Source organism: Epinephelus fuscoguttatus, linkage group LG20 (genome assembly GCF_011397635.1).
Source record: "Epinephelus fuscoguttatus linkage group LG20, E.fuscoguttatus.final_Chr_v1".
NCBI classification, from domain to species: Eukaryota; Metazoa; Chordata; class Actinopteri; order Perciformes; family Serranidae; genus Epinephelus; species Epinephelus fuscoguttatus.
Window position 1 is genome coordinate 2,296,204 of NC_064771.1, and position 21,800 is coordinate 2,318,003.

General features: G+C 40.9%; 1 protein-coding gene across 2 annotated transcripts in view; it reads right to left on the minus strand.

Moving 5' to 3' along the window:
* The window catches only part of LOC125881011 (RNA binding protein fox-1 homolog 3-like), a 1,507,594-nt gene that overhangs the window by 219,400 nt on the left and 1,266,394 nt on the right, over positions 1 to 21,800 (minus strand). For both annotated transcript variants that reach the window (XM_049563926.1, XM_049563925.1), the window contains exon 8: positions 10,498 to 10,644. In XM_049563926.1, the coding sequence (XP_049419883.1) occupies positions 10,498 to 10,644 (147 nt within the window). The remainder of the gene's footprint in view (positions 1 to 10,497; positions 10,645 to 21,800) is intronic.

Below are 21,800 nucleotides of genomic sequence, written 5' to 3' on the forward strand. Positions count from 1 at the left end.
CTTTCTTTGCCCTGTAAACTGTGCACTTGGTGCATTTGATGTAATTCACTGCTCACATCTTGTAGGTTTTATGCTAAATGTGACTGTTGAATGTATGTGTTGAATCTGTCTGCTGCAAACCAAATTGCCCTCCAAGGGACAAATTAATAAAGTGAAGTGAAGTGAAGTGCTCCTCATCTTCAGATGACTCCTCCTCGCCAGGTGAAAAGGACAGATCATCAGTCTTACCCTCATCCAGTTCTTCTTCTCTAATTTCCACCGTTGTGTCTCCTCTCATGCGTCTCTCCCTCAGACACCTCTCCTCCATCTGATTCTCTGTCACTTATGTCCTGAAGTATCGCCAGAGCTTGTTTGACATTCGTCCATTTTCTCCGGATCATAATTAGGCTACACGAATCCCTCTCTTTTCCTCTCTCCTGTCTGTCTTTCTTTCTGTTCGTCTATCTGTCAAAACTAGCTTGCATTTCGCAGTGAGATGTTAGAGTTTTATTGTGACAAAGCTACAAGCATTTGAAAATGGCAGGGGGGTAAAAATGACCCCTTGGTGGTTGTAGTGTTAATAAATAGTAATAGACATTTTATCACAAGTTCCTCTTGCATCATATCTAGTGAAATATCGCTTCCATGAATCTGTTCAGACGGACAGCAGCAGATCAGGTGAAGCCGTGCTGCGTGCGGCAGGCAGAGTGTGTGCAGAGCGTTGTACAGTCCAAACGTCAGAATAATAATTAAAAAAGAAAAGATCTATGTAATCATTTCCAATATTCACAAGCTGTTTTTATCTAACTAAAGATGCTGCTTCAGTCCATATTTGTTGGAATGTAGTCTTTGAAAACCAACATTTTCACTGAGGTTAAACAAAATCCTCGTCTTTCGCACATTCTGTAAACGGAGTGGGGTGGTCTAACAGCAGTCTAACAGCACTTTAAATCACATTTATATAGCCATAATAATGGTATTGTATATAAATACATACATATTATATTACTATATTTATTACTATATGACATTATTATCATTACCACTGCAGATAAACTCGTAATACAGTAATACAGTAATACAGTAATAAGAGGCGCAGTAAACCACTTCAACTTCCACACTTACTGCTCGTCCTGGTGGATAGACAGACCATTGCAACTGGTTTCTGCAAATTAAACTTAGGGGCATTACCAGCCGACCTCATATTCTCTATGTTTTCGAGGGGGATCTCATCAGAGCTACGAGCCCAGCCAGGTGATGACAGGGACCCGTCACGTATCGGTCGGGGGTCTACCATGGGCCAAACGGAAATTTGAAGTGGCTGCATCTGTATATGTATACACAGTACCAGGAGAGGAGCCATTTAGGCAAGCATCGGGGATAGAGTTTAACTTTTGGTTTGTGATCGAAGGTGAAGCTAACATCATCAACAAGCCTAACCTTATGAGCAAGCTCTGTTACTGAGGAGGGAGCTCTTCATTTCCAAAATTTTATCAAAGAGCCAGCAAGATCTTGGTGTCTCCATGTCAAGGATAACACTCTATTATTTATGCCAAGAGGAGGATGGGCTCACAAAACTAAACCAAACTGGCACCACCAGCGCTCTAACCCAACACACACAGAAATGAGATATATTCATGTGGTGCTCAACCCTGACAGTTCCACTGATGGTGAGTCAAAGAGTTTGTTTTTGAGAGAGTTTGTGACTCAACTTCTATAAGTGGGAATAGTGTTGATCATGATATAAAATGGCTTCTGGACGTGACTGCTGGGTTAGGCTCATTTTAGCTGTGTTAGCTGTGACATGATAGCATTAACGCAATCTATATAATCTATTTATCTCACACTGTTGTTGTGATCCGACAACTTGATGGAGGCAGTGGCAGAACAAATATTTGGTGTGGAGAAGTTTGTGTGGTTTGTCAACTTGACTGTCGTCTGACAGTCCTGGGCCTGGGCACAGGTCTTATCACTATACTTAGTCTAAATGGCTCAAAAAGCATGTGCAGTTGGTTTTTAACTTTGTCTGTGGTTCTTTGTATCTCATCAAAACTCATAAAGACCATTGTATCAAACTAATCTGAAGTACAGTGTTGTACCCAGTGCTCATAGCAAACAACCAACCCAGTGACGTCACCAGCCAACTTGGTGTAAGATGATTGCGCCCTGCTGGCAAAACAGGGAAATACAATCTACTTTTCCAGCAAATCCAGGTGGATATCAAATTTGGTGCTGTCAGGCACATTGTTGGAACACTGCTATTCTGAGGTTGCAGGAAGGGATTTTGCTAGTGACCAAAAAAGTCTGCTCTAAAGCCAGAATGGTATAGTATTTCCCTGCTTTTTAAAGGGCCCATTACTCAGATAGTAAGATGCGTCTACATAGGCGAGTTCACAACAAGTGTACACTCTGGGCCGAATTCACAAAGAATGAACTGCGGCCGCTGATAGCACCTTGAATTGCACTTCACTTGCACCCGCAGTTTGCTCCGTCTTACTGTCATAACGTTCTATTCACAAAGGATATTGCGCTAATGATATACCAACGCAAACACGCCCACAAAGTATGGCAGCTGAGTGCAGTTTGCCCCTGATTTGCCCCTGATTGCAATTAGCCACATGGCATGGCATGGTAAGTGTTTGGCAAAGTACTGAATACTGTATACCCTCATGTAGTGATGTCTGCTGGTGAGTCAGTCTAACAGTGTCGGATGGGTTGAGGCTGTGGATTTGACCAAGTTTGACCACTTTATCACTATTCCCTCTCACTTGTAGCTGTTTTTTTCATTATCTTTTGAACTTAATATGAATTATGGAACTGTTTTTGTTCACGTTTGTTTCCCCCGTTTCGTAAAATAAATTATTGAAAGTTGCTTTTGAAGTGCGAGACAAAAGTGCGGTTTGAGAACGACCGCAGACTGTCACCTGTTCAACGTATCAGTATCTTCGGACGCCATTAAAGTAATGTCAAAATATTATTTACAGACTGATTTAACAGACGATCACTGCTGCCACAATCACTGGAAAGTCTGGGCGAGAGGCTTCCACAGAGGAGCGCCCAGTTTGCACCAGCTTTCTAAAGTTACTTCACTCAAACTGCGTGTGGCTATTAGCGCTGGTGTTAGTGAATTAGATGTTGTTTATCAGTGAGGCTCCTTTGCATAGAAAGGTGCAATCTTGCGCCAAATGTATGCATATTACCTCATTTAAATACGTGCAAATAACACTGGAGCACCGAGACGCAATCTGCTTGGCAGTGCAGTTAGTGGAGCATTTCACCCTCTGCGCGTGCTTTTTGAATTAGACGGTATCAGTTTGCTCCATTTTTACCAGTTTAGCAGCCGCAAAAGCTATGCAATCCTTTTGTGAATTCAGCCCTCTGTTTGTTACACACAGGATGGGTTGCCTTGGGTGATTACATACATCATAAATCAGGGAAATATAAATGACATTCTGTAAAATGTAAACATGAGCTGCTGTTAGACTCCACATTAAGAGAAATTCTGTACACATTCATAATCAAGGAACAGCCTAATTTCATTGATTGTTTATTGTTTCCTCTGTAAAGTTTTAAAACTACAGTTTTTAGTTTTGTTGCTTAAATGTCCTATAATATTTGTTGTAGTACCATCACTGCTCACACTGCATTATTCTCAGCAGAAATCTGCTCGTTTTCCCATTTTCTCGATCCGCCACATAAATAGCAGTGTGCCAGGTGAAGGCACGCCTGGCTTTTAAAGAGAATGGGAGATGACACTCTGATTAGTTGAACTCATGTTATGCCCAAAATACAGCAATGATTAATTAAAGCTGTAGTTGGTATCTTTTATGAAAATATTTTTTGTCATATTTGCTGATCCTGTCACTACAGATAGTCTGTGAAAACTGGAATCACCAGCCCAGGGTTTACATTCATGTCTGTGAAAACATTATTGCTCAACATCCACTGCTCCCCCGCAGCACAGAAGATCTATACAATCACAACAGTTTCAAGACACCCCAAATTACTGTTACCAATTAAGTATGTGGCCAAATATTTCCCCTTCTGTTCCTGAGATATGACACTGAATAATAGCCAGAAAAGTGTTTGATGCAGAACATTATGATGTCACAGTGAAGTTGACCTTTGACCTTTTTGATATAAAATGTCATGGACATTTGTGCCAAGTTTGAAGAAATTCCCTCAAGCTGTTCTTGAGATATTGCATTCACGAGAATAAAATACACAAGGTTACATTGACCATGACCTTGGTCCTATTACCACCAAAAACTAATCGTTCATCGTTGAGTCCAAGTTAACATTCGTTGCCAAATATGAAGAAATATCCTCACAGTGTTCTTGAGATATCATGTTCACAAGGATGGGATGAACGTAAAACCAGAAAACATAATTCCTCTGGCAATGGTTATCGCTATGGTTATAGGCATAAAAAATCCTATCCCTCCTCCTTATTGACATTCACTAGAATCTACCATGGAAGCAACCAATCAGAACTGAGGCAACTCAAATAGCTGTCAATCATGCCAACTTCTCTGTGAACTGCTGTCAAACTGTCAAACTGGGAAGCTCTGTTCAATTTAGGCTTGTGTCGGTTTGAAAATTTTCCAACCGGTTTGATTTAAAGCCAAATATCTGACTGAACCGATATATCGAATTATATACCTAATTTTACCACTGGGGGTCGCATTTGAGCTATTTTCCCAATAAAAGCCTATTATAGGTGTAATGCGCTTCCAATCCACTAGGTTGCGGTAATACTGTATTAACCGCCAATACACACAAGGTTACACAAGAAGAAGAAGAAGAAGCAGAACGACACCAAGACGTCAGGGCAAAGACGGTGGATAAACCAGTAATAATATAGTACAGCATAGTATATACTGTATAGTACAGTAGTAATCCAATCCAGTATCTTTGGTTAGGGCAACAAACTGAATGACTGCTGTCTCCCTCACACTTTTCCCAGCCCCTAATGAAATTTGATCTCTCGCAGCAGCAGCAGACAACTGAACAGAGCTGTGGAGTCCCTCTGCAGCCTCTGAGACAAACTAAACAAAACACTTGTAGGCTCCTCCACTTCATTTATAAACAAACATAAACCTTATTAAGTGGTCATAATGCAGGTTTCAATGCAAGATAACTTGAATAGTCCCTTGACACACTGCTGATGTGGAAAGTTGAGGAAGATGTTTTAAAAACTTGGTTTCTATTTAGATTGTCTCTAAATGAATGAAGCAAAGTAATAACTGCATTGTACCTTTCCTGCATCGGGCTCATTCACTAAATGTTTGTTTCACTCAGGTAAAGAGAACTGGAGCATCCCCCAGTCCAACTCTCCAAGAACCACTTGAAGACAGGCATGGACGATGAAACATTAATAAGCTCTGTCTAATTTGGGTTAGGGGGCAAACAGAGGTGAAGGTGTGAATTATGTACAGCTTCATAGAACAAGGCTTGTGAGGTAGCTCAGGGAGACAACTTGAGGTGCATGGCCACACTTAAACATGACATTTTCTATTCAAAGCAGAGCCAGTAATATGAAAGAGATAATATGAATGAGAGAGAGAGAGATTATCAGAGTCCACTTTCGAATGTATGTTTGTGGATGCCTATATTTACTGGCAATTCACGTAAAATTAATATTCAGTGATGCATTTCATATGTTATTGACTTCATATACATCATTGAAACTACAGATTTCTACTACCAGTTCCAGACTCTATACAAAGCCACTTTGCCACTGCACAGAAAAAAAAAACAACACAAAACATAAACACCTGCTTACATCTGGCTTTTGCCTGCAGGGGGTTGTTGTTTTCATGATCCTGTTTAAAATTTATCTAAAAGAACAAACAAAGAGCTACAGCGTTAATTCTTTTTAAACAGAAAGCCAAGACTGCGACTTTTCGTGTCAAATGTTGTCCATGTCCAACCTGGGGCCTGTATCACGAAGCAGGATTAATGTCTTAGCGAGGTAGCTTCTGGGTTAACCCTGGGCTTTCGGTCTCACGAAGCCGGTTCAGTTCTTATCGGGGTAGATCACCATGGTAATTTACTCTGTACTAGTTTAATTGATTTGATTGATTTTGATTTGAAAGTTTATTTTGAATATTAAAAAAGAAAAGAAAGCAACAACAACGGACAATGAAAAGACTGTTCAAAAAGGAGTGGAAAGAATTGGAACTTTCATCCCACCCCTTCATAAGAAAGAAACTGACAATTTGCGGACACTTAATAGCACCATTAATTAGTGCCAACATTTTCTTTTGTTGGAGGAAATGATCCCTGTTAAAGATAATGGGCCTAACTGACAGCTTTGCTGCTGGAAATGTGGAAAGTAGCCTATCATGTCTACACTTTTGTTTGTTGTGTTTCGTTCTTGTGTTTGAGGGATTTTCCTTTTTGTTTTTTAAAGAGGGAGACTAGGTATATTTTTGCACAGCTGTTAATTTCTGACACAGCTCAATATCAGGATGATTTTATTCAGACTATCAATTTGGTGTTGATATGATTTAATTGTGGCGTCAGCTTTAAGCTTCATTATAGCATATATAACGTTATGACAAAAAAGACCAATTCATCAGACACAATGATGTTAGATGATTATTGTAATACACGCAATTCATCTGCGCAGCATTGATTTCATGGGATTCAAGGGTGTGATGTACAGGTACAGGTACTGTAGCTACTTGAACCAGTGATGAGTAATTTAACCTATACATAATTTTATTTGCTTGCTTGCTTTCCTTGTTTTGTCTTGATTTTTCCCTCTCTCCTCCTCTATTTCTTCTTTCCTGACCCGTTTTTTTCTTCTCTATTATGTGATTTCATTGATGTTTTGACAGGGGAATTTCTTTGATAAGCTTTTAGTGGCTTCTAACCTCTCCGGCACTTTTCTTTTTTTAATCTTGTAAATTTTATACTGTCTGTTTTTAACATTATGTGCTAATAAACTAATCTAAACTAAAACTAAACATTATTAATCCCGTTATGCATTGCCACGCATGTTTCCTCCTCCTGCAGCTGCCACGGTGTTGGCCTTTTCTCTAATGTTGCTTTTCTCCTCCTCATATTTTAGTAGAATTCATCTCTGATCCTCACATGAGAAATACTTTTTTCTCCTCACATACGGCGCTCTGTGAGGACGCTCAGTGACGCTGCGCTTCTCTCATGATTGTGATTGGTCCGCTGCGTGCGCATTCACGGCTCTTGATAAAGCAGCCCTGGGTTGATTTACCGAGTTGATATCCAGCGTCGTGATACCGATTATCCTGATTGCCATTGTTAGAGTTAGTCAACCCAGGATAGGTCTGGGTAACCCAGGAAAGGTTGATCTCGCTTCATGATACAGGCCCCTGGTCTCACAATGATGTTGTCAAATATGGACACCTGGGTAGTGATTTCCAGCATCAGACACCATAAAAAAAAAATGCTGTCCCTTCATGTTGACATGATACACAACCAGCGGCATCAGGGGGAAACGGTGTTCACTTTCTGTAATATTGTAAAGCCAAACCCTGTTCTTTTTTCCTAATCCCAAACACTTGCTTTTGTTGGCTAAATATAACCACGTGCGTTTGTTGTTGAAGGGAAAAAAATGTTGTTGTAACAACATAATGTGTTTATTTTGAAAGAGACTGTATACAAACTGTACATTTCCTGTGAAAACAGAAGTGTATTTTGAAAACAGACAATGCGTGTAACAAGTTGACATGGCATCCCAGAATGTCAACAACCAACACACCCAGGGTACCTTGCACGCAGAGTTGGGTATAAAGTTACAAAGTATAATGTTAGAGTACTTTGATTACTTTCTGCAGTAACGAGTAACCTAACGCGTTAGTTTGCTGTTTGAGTAATCAAATACTTGAATACATTTTCAAACAAGCCATCAGTTACTTCCATTACTTTTAGAACACTGGTCCTTCAGCTTCCTTTTGGTTCTAATAACGGAGATAACGTTAAACCTATCAGTCCGAAAGCAGTCATGAAGCTTTTGGCTAGCTACGTGGTAGAAGAAATGCTGCCATTGTCTACGGTGGAGTCTAAAAAAAGGTGGAGGAGGACTCACTGATAGACAGGTCAGACTCAGGACTTGCATTATGCCTGGTACACACTACACGACTTTTCTGCCCGTTCTGAAAGTCACTATGTCACATTACACGATTGTGGAGTCATAAAATCGTGCCGTGACTTGGCTGACAGACATGACACACTACACAATGGTACTCACCAGTTATCCCCGGTCGTCTTACACAATGTGTGTGATGTCATCGGGTTATTCTTGTCCTATTTTTATTACTTTTACTATTATTTGAGTCACTGTGTCTGTTCATGTGCCAGCCGAAATGTTGTTGTACTCACCTAAAAGTGTCAGCAGATGGCAGGAGCTACATTTGAAGTGCCGTATGTAAACATTCAAGCTACTGAATCCTCCACAACCAAGTTCCTACAAATGTTTCACAATAAAAGCCTATTTAGAAAATGGAGGGATTCTTTTCTCCGAGGTTATAAGGAGCTTTTAATCTGAAAGAAATTCAGGAAGTGTTGAACTTAAAATGACAGCACGATATGTTAACTTTATAAAGACACTCTGCTCATAAATATGAGCATATCTCAAAAACTTAAAATATGTACAGTACAGGCCAAAAGTTTGGACACACCTTCTCATTTAGTGCGTTTTCTTTATTTTCATGACTATTTACATTGTAGATTCTCACTGAAGGCATCAAAACTATGAATGAACACATGTGGAGTTATGTACTTAACAAAAAAAGGTGAAATAACTGAAAACATGTTTTATATTCTAGTTTCTTCAAAATAGCCACCCTTTGCTCTGATTACTGCTTTGCACACTCTTGGCATTCTCTCCATGAGCTTCAAGAGGTAGTCACCTGAAATGGTTTCCACTTCACAGGTGTGCCTTATCAGGGTTAATTAGTGGAATTTCTTGCTTTATCAATGGGGTTGGGACCATCAGTTGTGTTGTGCAGAAGTCAGGTTAATACACAGCCGACAGCCTTATTGGACAACTGTTAAAATTCATATTATGGCAAGAACCAATCAGCTAACTAAAGAAAAACAAGTGGCCATCATTACTTTAAGAAATGAAGGTCAGTCAGTCCGGAAAACTGCAAAAACTTTAAATGTGTCCCCAAGTGGAGTCGCAAAAACCATCAAGCGCTACAATGAAACTGACACACATGAGGACCGACCCAGGAAAGGAAGACCAAGAGTTACCTCTGCTTCTGAGGATAAGTTCATCCGAGTCACCAGCCTCAGAAATCGCAAGTTAACAGCAGCTCAGATCAGAGAGCAGATGAATGCCACACAGAGTTCTAGCAGCAGACCCATCTCTAGAACAACTGTTAAGAGGAGACTGCGTGAATCAGGCCTTCATGCTCAAATAGCTGCTAGGAAACCACTGCTAAGGAGAGGCAACAAGCAGAAGAGATTTGTTTGGGCCAAGAAACACAAGGAATGGACATTAGACCAGTGGAAATCTGTGCTTTGGTCTGATGAGTCCAAATTTGAGATCTTTGGTTCCAACCGCCGTGTCTTTGTGAGACGCAGAAAAGGTGAACGGATGGATTCCACATGCCTGGTTCCCACTGTGAAGCATGGAGGAGGAGGTGTGATGGTGTGAGGGTGTTTTGCTGGTGACACTGTTGGGGATTTATTCAAAATTGAAGGCACACTGAACCAGCATGGCTACCACAGTATCCTGCAGCGACATGCCATCCCATCCGGTTTGCGTTTAGTTGGACGATCATTTATTTTTCAACAGGACAATGACCCCAAACACACCTCCAGGCTGTGTAAGGGCTATTTGACCAAGAAGGAGAGTGATGGAGTGCTGCGGCAGATGACCTGGCCTCCACAGTCACCGGACCTGAACCCAATCGAGATGGTTTGGGGTGAGCTGGACCGCAGAGTGAAGGCAAAGGGGCCAACAAGCGCTAAACACCTTTGGGAACTCCTTCAAGACTGTTGGAAAACCATTTCAGGTGACTACCTCTTGAAGCTCATGGAGAGAATGCCAAGAGTGTGCAAAGCAGTAATCAGAGCAAAGGGTGGCTATTTTGAAGAAACTAGAATATAAATCATGTTTTCAGTTATTTCACCTTTTTTTGTTAAGTACATAACTCCACATGTGTTCATTCATAGTTTTGATGCCTTCAGTGAGAATCTACAATGTAAATAGTCATGAAAATAAAGAAAACGCATTGAATGAGAAGGTGTGTCCAAACTTTTGGCCTGTACTGTACATTGTTCAAATAACTTGTGGAGTGTTAAGAAATATTTTGATTGTGTTTCTACTTTTTGCTAATGTTGTACAAAGAGTGCATTTGCTCATGAGTTCTTGAGAAGAACAAGCAGGAGCAGGAGTATTGCACAGTGCTGTAATTCTAGCTAATTATATGATTGCCCATAGTGTATGGTGTGTGTGTGTGTGTGTGTGTGTGTGTGTGTGTGTGTGTGTGTGTGTGTGTGTGTGTGGTGCAGTTGTCATCTCACCCCAAACATTTGCCGGAGGTCAGGGTCTCGGAAACGGAAAGGGATGTTAGAAACGTGTAACCTCTTAGGCTGCTGCTTCTCTGATGAATCACTGGATGGCAGGTGGAGCTGCTGGGGGCCCTCTGTCTGTGCAACCTCCTCTGACTGCTGCAGGGAAACACACAGCGTGCCACAGATTAGCTCCTATTGTGGTAAAAACAGAAACATCCAGGTGAGAGGCAAGGTCATTCAGCTTGATGTGTCACACTGAAAAGTAAAAGAGCCGGAGTAACATGGAAAAAAAAACAAAAACGTGTACAATAGAAGAGGACTGACAGAACAGTGTGGTAAAATATTCAGAAAGTGGGAAAGTGTGTGAAAGTGAAAGATGAAGGAAAGGGGGCATTAAAGAAATCTGTTTCAAACACGCTCTGCCTGCGTAGCTTAAAATATGTGGTCAGGGTCTGTTTTTATTACTGAGATATTCCCTCTCTCTCTGCCCTCCTGGCATTAATATGTGCCATGAGAGATTGGGGAAGCTGTCTAAGAAGAATAAGAAAAGTATCAAACAACCTGCAACATGTCTGCACCAAAGCACACATTATAGTGGGCCTTGGTGATGAAGAGAGTAGGTGTGAAGCATAGAGGGAAAACATGTAAGGGAGCGACTTGACTTAGCTCACTCAGAACACACAGAGCACAATTTTTAGTATCGTATTCTCATATTGGTCAAGCCCACAGCTCATTTTTTAGGTTCAATGCCACCAATTGGTGCCAGTGCAGGAAGTAGTTTGCCCTTTATGTAGTGAAGCGGGAAGTAAGATGTTATTGAGAGGCTTCAGTTCTAACCTCTGCACCATTCTGCTGTTAAATATCAGTTGAACAACAGTTTAATACAAACTCAATTTTATTTTGCCACTTTTTATCATGGGGAGTTTCTCACAAAATAATTGCACTCTGCATGTAGAGCAGCGTTTTTCAAAGTGTGTGACTGTATGAAAACAAGTTGATAGAGCATAGTACCAAGATATTTTGCGCGGCGCTATTGTATTGATACATTTATGCCAAGTATTGATCTTTTATTATTATTAATTTTTGCAAATACACATTATAACACGACTTGCTTTGCTTTTTCAGTCCACTAGATGTTGCTGATGTTTTCTTTCCTGGTGAGGGCATCAGAGGCCTCAGTCAGTGCTATTTGGCAGGAAGTTCATAAAAACAAAGATGGCGGTACCAGAGAAAGAAATCAGAAATGTGTTGTCAACGTTTAAGTCAAACATCTGAACTTACTTTGGAATTTTTAAACACAGAAGGAAAGGAGGACTTGGATATGATACATGTGATTTGCAAGCAGTGTCACATGAGAATAAAATATTCTGGGAATACTACGAACATGAGGGCTAACCTCACACTTCACCATCCATAGATAGCATTCGCCACTGACAGCCAAGCTAACGCTGAACTGGCTCTACCGAAAAATCAACCACCACTGGACAGCCCTGATGAAGACCGTGTGTTGGTTGAAACATGTTGGCTGATTTTAAGCCTGTTTTTATTGTTCCATAATGAACTAGCCCCTGTGATTAAAACTTTTATATATTTTTGATTTTGAAGAGTGCCTTGGATTTATTTATTTTCTTTTACTCAACACTTGGCCATTATTCTTGTAGCTCTTTGGTTGCAATAACTGCATACTTTTCTAATGCAGGAGAGTGTATAGCAGAGAGTGAAGGCTCTAAACTTGTGTACAGGTCTTCAATGTGCCCTTATCCTATGAAATTTTTATTTTTTATTTTTTATCATGAATATATTTTAAACATTAAAATAGCAATTATGTTCAGTTTTTTTGACAGAAATTAAGAAATTGCTAACATATAGGCCTGCTGTATATTTCTTTTTTAAAGTGAATGGTAGAAACCTAAGGAAGAACAACTGAGGAGGGATCCTCTTCCAGGACGGACAGACGTGCAATAGATGTCGTACAGAACAGATCAACATGATAAATTAACAGTAATCCGTATGACACAATAAGACAGAAAGAGAGACAGAGAGAAATGCAGGACAGACAGTAATGTTAATAGCTTACAACAACAATAATTAAAGTAATAATCTTACTATATAATGACAAAAACTCTTGTCTGTCTGTGGGTGTGTCTGTCTGTGTGTCTGTTCTACGTTTTTCTCCTCACTGACTTGGTCAATCCATGTGAAATTTGGCACAGTGGTAGAGGGTCATGGGAGGATGCGAATGAAGCAATATTACATCAATTGGCCAAAGGGGGGCGCGATAGCAACTGACTGAATTTGCAAACTTGGAACGGGCATATCTCATGCCCCGTATGTCGTAGAGACATGAAACTTTGCACAGAGATGCCTCTCCTCATGAGGAACAAATCTGCCCAAGAACCCATAACTTCCGGTTATTTAGATTTTCCGCAATTTTGAATTTTTTGAAAAACACTTAAAATCAATCTCTTCCTAGGAAGTTTGACCAATCTGCATGAAACTCGGTGAACATAATCTAAGGACCACCATTTAAAGTTCCCTCTTGGCAAAAGTTGGAAAACTTACTAAACCTGAGCTTCTATAAGACAATGAATATTGCAGAGGGCGTGGCTCATCACATAAAGGTGTATAACATCTCAAGGGTTTCACTGATCACCATGCAATTTTGCAGGCATATGACCACACGTAATCCGAGGGGACCCCTCCATTATTGACCCCATCAAACAAAATGGGGGGTTATCTAATGGGGTTATCTAGGCCTAACCGCTGTATCGATTTTTACTAAACTTGGTAGATACGTAGAACAGGACGCCTCAAGGTGACTGGAGAAATTTAACTCTAATTGGCAACTGGGTGGCGCTATAACAACAGAAAAATGTTATAAAAATGGTTAAAATGCGGCCGATCTCTGTGGCTCCCCCTGTGGCCGAATGTTTTGGGGTTTTTTCTAAATTTTGGTATGACTAAGTCACGGTATGGTATGTTGTACATAATCACGGAAACTGTCAGTGTGTCATTCTGTCAGTCAGTCATTCTGTCTGTCCCACGTTTTTCTACTCACTGATGTGGTCAATCTATGTGAAACTGCACATAGGCATTGAGGATTGGCATAGGTAGAAGGTGACAAAGCTACCAATGGGTATGGACTAATATAATAATAATTACAGCTATTGTGGTACAATATGTTGAAAGTATTAATATCTGATAGAATACATATGTGACAATAATCATATGTGTATAATAGTAAAAGTATGACTATTGATAACAGCAGCAGGAGGCATCAGGCAGGGCCACGGCAGCAACACAACCACACACGTCACACTATCCAGGCACCGCTGCGATTTAAGTAACAGGATATAAGTGTTAGCAAAGGAGACAGAGAGAGAGAGAGAGAGAGAGAGAGAGAGAGAGAGAGAGAAGCAAAGAAGTTGCTCAGTGTGTCATAGGAGGTCCGCCGGCAGACTAGGCCTAAAGGGCCGTCCACACCAAGAAAGATAACTGTAACATTAACTATAACGAGAACAATGGCAGCATCCACACCAATGAACGATATCATTGTGTTGCTAGGTTACGCCAAACACACACTGCTCATTGCGGTCAGCAGGGGAGCAGAGTGATGGATAAAATGGATATTGATGACCTGTTATTGCTTTATGTTGCGAGAAAGAAAAAGAAAACCAATTTACCGCTTGCTCCACCTGTGTGTCTGTAAGCTCCATCTGTCATGAGACAAACATGAATGAAGACGTGCAGTTTATTGTGTTTCACCGGTGACGAGCTGTCATTACGAAAGACAATTACGCACGGCTGCGCGCTCTTTATAACTCACTGTGTGAACCTATGTTGCATAATAAAGATTTGCCCCTCACAGTAACTTCATTCTGGCGCCGGGCTTGCCTTAACCTCAATCACTGCGTGATTAGTATATAAAGGTAGAAAAATATATGAAATTGCAGGCGGTAATGGTCAGAAATTCAGCGGGAGTGGGCAGGAGCGGGCTGAAGAAAACAGTCCCATGCAGAGCTCTAGCGCACAGGTTGAATTTTATGAATGGAGGGGAAAAGAGGAGACGTATTCCCCTGCAAAATGTATTTTATTGCAGTTATTTACCCGGTATTTGCGAAACAAAATCAGTTCAAGGTCTGTCACAAAACTATATTGTTACGGATATTTGCACATTTTTAAGTGGGTATAAAAAAAATCCTGGAGCTTTCTTAGTGGCACGTGACGTGATGAACGTCTCGACCTGTCATTTCGGATGGATTTTGATTGGCTGTCAGTGTTTCTATCGTTCATCAAATCGCTCTGAAAGTGATCCAAACGATATCATCCACCACCATCGTTGTCATTATAGTTGTAGTGTGGACGCTGCCGAACACTTGAGTTTAGAACGATTTTTAAAACTGTATATTTATAGTTATATTTATAGTTATATAGTTCTTGGTGTGGACGGCCCTTAAGTCAGCCTAACTAGGGGCTGGTACAAGGCAAGTCTGAGCCCACCCTAACTATAAGCTTTCTCAAAAAGGAAAGTCTTAAGTCTAGTCTTAAATGTGGAGACGATGTCTGCCTCCCGGACCGCAACAGGAAGATGATTCCACAGGAGAGGACCCTGATAGCTGAAGGTTCTGGTTCCTGATCTACTTTTGGAGACTTCAGGGACCACAAGTAACCCTGCATTCTCAAAGCGCAGTGTTCTGGTGGGATAACAGCACGGTTTCTGCAGGTATCAGCAAATCTAATTTAATGCTTTTTAATGCCATATAAACAAAATCGTAAGCATTTGACAATGCTAATCTTGAATATTTGAGAAAATCCAAATTTACATTAACTGTCACTCTGTAGTGAATTAGAAATGGCTCACAATACAGTTTACAGTCTCAGAATTTATTTGCACATTTCAAAAATAACAAAACCAGCCTGAAGAATGATGTGAAAAACTAACTCTAACCTGCAAAGGCTGGAGGCGGTCACTGTAGCGGCAGGTGTGGCGGTGGTAGCAGCAGCAGCTGCAGTTGTGGTGGCGACAGCAGAAGTTGCGTTGCTGGTCACGGCAAAGAAATTCGGCACAGTTAACTGCTGCCTGCCTTTAATCGCCGACTTGTGACTATCTGACAGCATGTGTGATTTCACCGCATTGATGCCCATTTTGCAAAGTTTGAAGATCTTTTTGCACACACTGCAAAACGCCTCTCCGGGTTTACCGTCGACGGGCTTTAACCACGTTCTGAATACTTCCTCATCCAACCACTTCTGCTGAAACTTGCATTTTCCCATTTCTCCGACATTTGCTAATATTCCCTCCGCTCTTTCGCCACAGCATGAGCATGCTCACGGCACATTGCATTCCAAGCATCAGGTGTTGTGACTTTGTGCACCAGCTGTAAACAACAGCCAATTAAAGGGTTCCGCCTGTCAATCATCACATTATACTTTCAATCAAAATTATTAAATGTTTATATAATCAAAATAAATCGTGAATAACAATGTTTTTTTCCATCAAGTGTATTTAATTTTTTAATGCCTCTGGACATCGAATTTAATGCTTTTTAATGCCATTTAAGGCCTTAATTTTCGCAAAATCTATTTAATGACTTTTAATGCTTTTTAATGACCCACGGAAACCCTGAATAGGGCACTATGAGCCCTCTAAGATATGACGGAGCCTGACCATTTAAAGCTTTGTAAGTTAACAGTAGGATTTTAAATTCAGTTCTGGATTTTACAGGGAGCCAGTGCAGAGAAGCTAAAACAGGAGAAATATGATCTTGTTTCTTAGTTTCTGTTAGTACACGTGCCACTGCATTCTGAATTAGCTGGAGAGTTTTTAAAGATTTATTAGAGCTACCCGATAATAGGGAGTTACAATAATCCAGGTAACAAAAGCGTGGACCAGGGGTTTTTTTTGCATCTTTTCGGGTCAGGATAGGCCTAATTTTTCACAATATTCTGCAGATGAAAAAGCGCAGTCCGTGAGGTTTGTTTTAAATGAGAATTAAAAGACAAATCTCAGTCAAATATTACTCCAAAGTTTCTTACAGTAGTGCTAGAGGCCAGAGCAATGCCATCCAGGGAAACTATATCATCACATAAAGAGTCTGAGTTGTTTGGGGCCAAGAACAATAACTTAAGCTTTGTCTGAATTTAACATCAGGTGCTCATTCAGGTTTTTATGTCTTTAAGGCATTTTTGAAGTACAGTTAATTGATCAGTTACTTCTGGCTTTATATAAATACAATTAGTTAGTTAGTTCATTTATTTATCCTTTCGGAAATTCTTTTTGTGTCTGTGGCATCATCAGAAAAATACATAAGAAACATTATAATTAAGGATAAACATTAGACAACCATAGAACAAGTACAACCACAACTGATAACAACAGCAAGACATAACAAGACAGCATTTAACAACAGTGCTCTGCACCAGCATCACCAACAATCAAAAATTAAGAAACCTACCATAGTGTGCACCAGGCCTAGAATTTCGTCATTTTAGGGGCAGGGCCACTTGGCCTTCCGTGCTGTCAATTTTTTGAGGGCACAAAGGCCAAAAGCCAGGGCAGCAAGGCCATAAAGTAAAACAATGATTTTAAGTCCACGTTCATAATGAATTTAAGGACTAATAATGTATAACTATCTGTGAAATGAATAAATAAAACAAACTCAAGTAATAATAATGAGTATAATAAGTAATAAGGTGATTTATTTAATAGCACTAATAAACCCAATGTGTTTTAAATATAGAACAACCAGGTTTATGTATTTATAAGCAAACAATCTTAAATATAAGGCCTAAATATTTTTTGAGTGTACATGATAAACTGATTCACTGAACAAGACTGGTTTACAATTAGCCTATTTTTGATGTGTTGTTAGATAGCTAACAAACAAACTACAGCAGGGCTATTCAATTAGGCTACTATTTCAATAATGTCGACGGGCCACATTTTTAGCAGCGAGCAACCGATTCTTTTTTTTTTTTTTTTTGCATACACATATATATTTATATACACAGACATGGCCCTCCTCAACATGAGAGAAACAGAAACAGACTAAAAAGAGCTATCAGCGCACAGAAGCATAAGTGACATTAACAGAATCTAATAACAAACACTATCTCTCTACCAGCATCTCCCTCTCTCCTCTCCTCCACACACACACATCCACACACCTCACCTCCTGGTGCTTTCCTTACAGGTCAGTTACACAGGATATAGTTTTATACAGCCCATGGCAGCAACAGTCATGTTTACAACAACAAAGTCGCTATTTAAAACCCAATAATATCTCACTGGAATATAAATATTTCTCCTGACATCACAATACTGAGTGAAGAAAGTCACGTTATCACAGCATGAAGACAAACATCAGTATCAGTCATTCATCCTGCTCTCTGTCCCTCCTCTACTGAGGACACTCACTGTCTGCAGGTCGGCTGCCTCAGGTACATGTACAGATAAAGTGTTAGCCTACATACAGACAGCTTTCATTTTAGTTTGTCTTTAACACTTTGCTGTTAGCACCACGAGCGTGATGTGCTTGTGTTGACTGCGATCATAAATGATAATAGCGCTGAATGAGAGACTGTGGACAGAGCAGATTGAAATATGGCTTCTACATGCTGATCACATGTAGCTATTGATAAAGTATTGGCTTGGCTGGCAGAGGTTTTATTGCACTTACTCACAGTAACAAGCGTAGTTGTCGTTAACTAGAGTCATCTTGAAGTTACATTCCCTTCATCTGCACCGCGGCCCCACCGCTGCACAATGATGACAGCCTACATAAAACCGAAACTTTAAAAAGTTACGCCAATAATAGCAGAGCTTACTGTTATTACGGTGTTTATTAAACTTGCCTTGGGTTGTTTAATACCAGGTCTCGGAACCGATCCCTGCCCGGGCATTTGATGAAGTCTCCTGGTTGGCAGGTGATAGATTGGTGTCAAACTGTCGTTACAGCCCGTCCAAGCGGTTCATGCCAGGCTCGAATCAAACCCACCACTGGTGATGTACGCATCGTCTCATTTGATGTTGCTCAATAAGACTCCAGAATGTCATTGCATTTTTTTTCTCAATAGACGCAGGTGTCAAAGCCGTATTGACAGGAAATAGGCAGAGGAGAAAACTGCAAAATCACCTGGGGCAGTGCGGGCAGGGCATCAAGGCCACTGTGGCCTTAGGGCAGATATTTTTTTCAGAGGCACAGGGCCAAATGAGGAGGGCAAGAGAGCCATGGTCCTCGTGGCTCTCATGAAATTCCTGCTCTGGTGTGCACCTTGAATGACTGATGTGCTGACGTATTGCAGAAAGCATGTTGTGTCATTTCCGGTGATTTCTGTGACAACGTCTCTGTGCTGCTCTTGCAAATTCTACTAGCTTGCTTTCTGTTTTTTCCTCACTCCAGTTGCTTAACATCTAATTCAAGTCTTAACCCACACTAGTTCTGTTTAAGCACTTATAGCTCTCCTTCTTTTTACGACTTCCTTGCTAATCTCTTCGCTGTTGTTTGCACATTATTAGCCTTGTTAGCTACATTAGCTTAACAGTTAGTGATGGCTTCTTCTTCTGCTCTTTCTTGCTCAGTGTGCCAGATGTTTAGTTTTAGTTTAGCGACAGTGATAACTGTAATAAGTGTAGCTTATTTGCTACATTGGAGGCGAGGCTCAGTGAATAAGAAGTGTGGCTCCGCACCATGGAAAATCACTCGGGAGCGGCGGTAGTTAGCCAGCCCCCTGTAGCCGGTGCGGAGCCACATAGCATAGCCTCTGCTAGCAGTCCTCCGGTAACCCCCGTGCAGCCAGGAGGCTGGGTAACTGTCCGGGAGAATCACAGCTCCAAGCCAAAGCACACGGTTCACCACCAGCCTGTTCATGTTTCTAACTGCTTTTCCCCACTCAGTGACACACCCGCTGAGGAGAAAACTCTGATTATTGGCAGCTCTATTCTGAGGAACGTGAAGTTAGCAACACCAGCGACCATAATCAAATGTATCCCTGGGGCCAGAGCAGGCAACATTGAATCAAAATTAAAACTGCTGGCTAAGGCTAAACGTTAGTAAGATCGTTATTCACGTTGGCGGCAATGACACCCGGTCACGCCAATTGGAGGTCACTACAATTAATGTTGCCTTGGTGTGTGAATACGCAAAATCTATGTCAGACTCCATAGTTTTCTCTGGACCCCTCCCAAATCTGACCACTGATAACATGTTTAGCCGCATGTCATCATTTAATTGCTGGCTGTCCAGGTGGTGTCCAGCAAACAATGTGGGTTTGTTAACCATTGGCAAACTTTCTGGGGAAAACCCGGTCTTATTAGGAGAGACAGCATTCATCCCACTTTGGATGGAGCTGCCCTCATATCTAGGAACCTGGCCAAGGTAATTAATAATTCAAAACCCTGACAACCCAGAGTTGAGACCACGACTCAGAGTTGCAGTCCTACACGCTTCTCTGAGCTTCTAGTGCAGTTACCCACCCATAGTTTTATACAAATGGTGTCTGTCCCCCGACCACCTAAATTATCTAAATCTAAAATTAAACAGAGGAGTTGTGCATAACAACCTCATAAAAATTAAAACCTCTGCTATGACAGAAAGACAAAACAGGAGAATTAAATGTGGACTGTTAAATATCAGGTCTCTCTCCAATCCACTCCAATCCAATCCAGTCCACTCCAACTTTATTTATAAAGCGCTTTAAAACAACCACTGAGGTCCCAAAGTGCTGTACAGAGAAAATAAGAAGCACTATAAAATGCACAATAGAAAATAGAAAGTGTAAAAAACACAAACAACAACAACATCTTACACAGTGTTAAAAGCCAGGGAAAACAGGTGGGTTTTAAGAAGATTTTTAAAAACAGGCAGTGAGGATGCCTGCCTGATGTGCAGTGGCAGATCGTTCCACAGTTTGGGAGCTGCCACAGCAATCTCCTCTGTGCTTGAGCCTGGTTTTGGGCATTGTCAGGAGCAGCTGGTTAGCTGACCTGAGGGAATGGGTGGGCATAAAAGGCTGTAGCAACTCAGAGAGGTAGGATGGGGTAAGGCCGTTAAGAGCTTTAAAAGCAAATAAAATAACTTTAAAATGGATCCTAAAATGAACTGGCAGCCAATGAAGTGATGCTATAATTGGTGTAATGTGCTCATGCTTGCATGTACCAGTTAAAAGTCGTGCAGCAGCATTTTGTACCAGCTGCAGACGAGCAATGGAGGACCCGTTCACCACAACAACAACATATAGTGCGTTGCAGTCGTCCAGCCGAGTGGTGACAAAGGCATGGATGACTGAATCAAAACACTTCCTTGTCAGTATGGGCTTAATTTTTGTCAACTGCCTCAACTGGAAGAAGCTTGCCTTTACAACTGCATTTATCTGCTTGTAAAGCTTAAGGTCTGAGTCGACTTTGACTCCAAGGTTTTTAATAGCAGGCTTAACATACTGGGCCAGATAACCTACAGCAACAGTAGGGGATGCAGAGGGACCACTAAAAACCATCACCTCAGTTTTTTTTTTCTCATTAAAATTTAGAAAATTTAAAGACATCTGGTCTTTGATGTCATTGAGACAGTTTATCAATGGTTTGGTGGAGTACGAGTCTGACTTTTTGAGGGGCACATAGATCTGACTGTCATGTGCATAGCAATGGAATGAGATGCCGTGTTTCCTCAGTATGTACCTGAGTGGCAATAGGTAGAGGGAGAAAATAAGAGGGCCTAAAACGGAACCCCGCGGAACGCACATGAGAGAGGAGCAGAGGACGACACAGAATCACCAAGGCTGACACTAAAAGTTCTGTCTGACAGGTAGGACTTAAACCATTCCAGGGCAGTGCCCTTGATGCCAACACACTGCTCCAAACGAGAGATCAGTATGCCATGGTCCACTGTGTCGAATGCAGGAGTCAAATCTAAAAGCACAAGAATGACACATTGACCAGAGTCGGTGGCTAAAAAGATGCCATTAAAAAACTTTTAAAAATCGGGGCGCCAGTGGCTTAGTGGTAGAGCAGGCGCCCCATGTACAAAGCCTGTGGCCCTTTGCTGCATGTCACCCCCTCTCTCTCTCCCCCTTTCACACTTGTCTGTCCTATCAAATAAAGGCTCAAAATGCCCCAAAAATATCTTTAAAAAAAAAAAAAAACTTTTAAAAATGCAGTTTCAGTGCTATGTAGGGCTTTAAACCCAGATTGAAGAACTTACAGGATATTTTGTTCATCTAAAAATGCCATTTGTTGAGAGTAAACTATTTTCTCAAGGATTTTTGATAAAAATGGCAGTTTAGAAATAGGCCTGAAATTAGCCAGAATTGCAGGA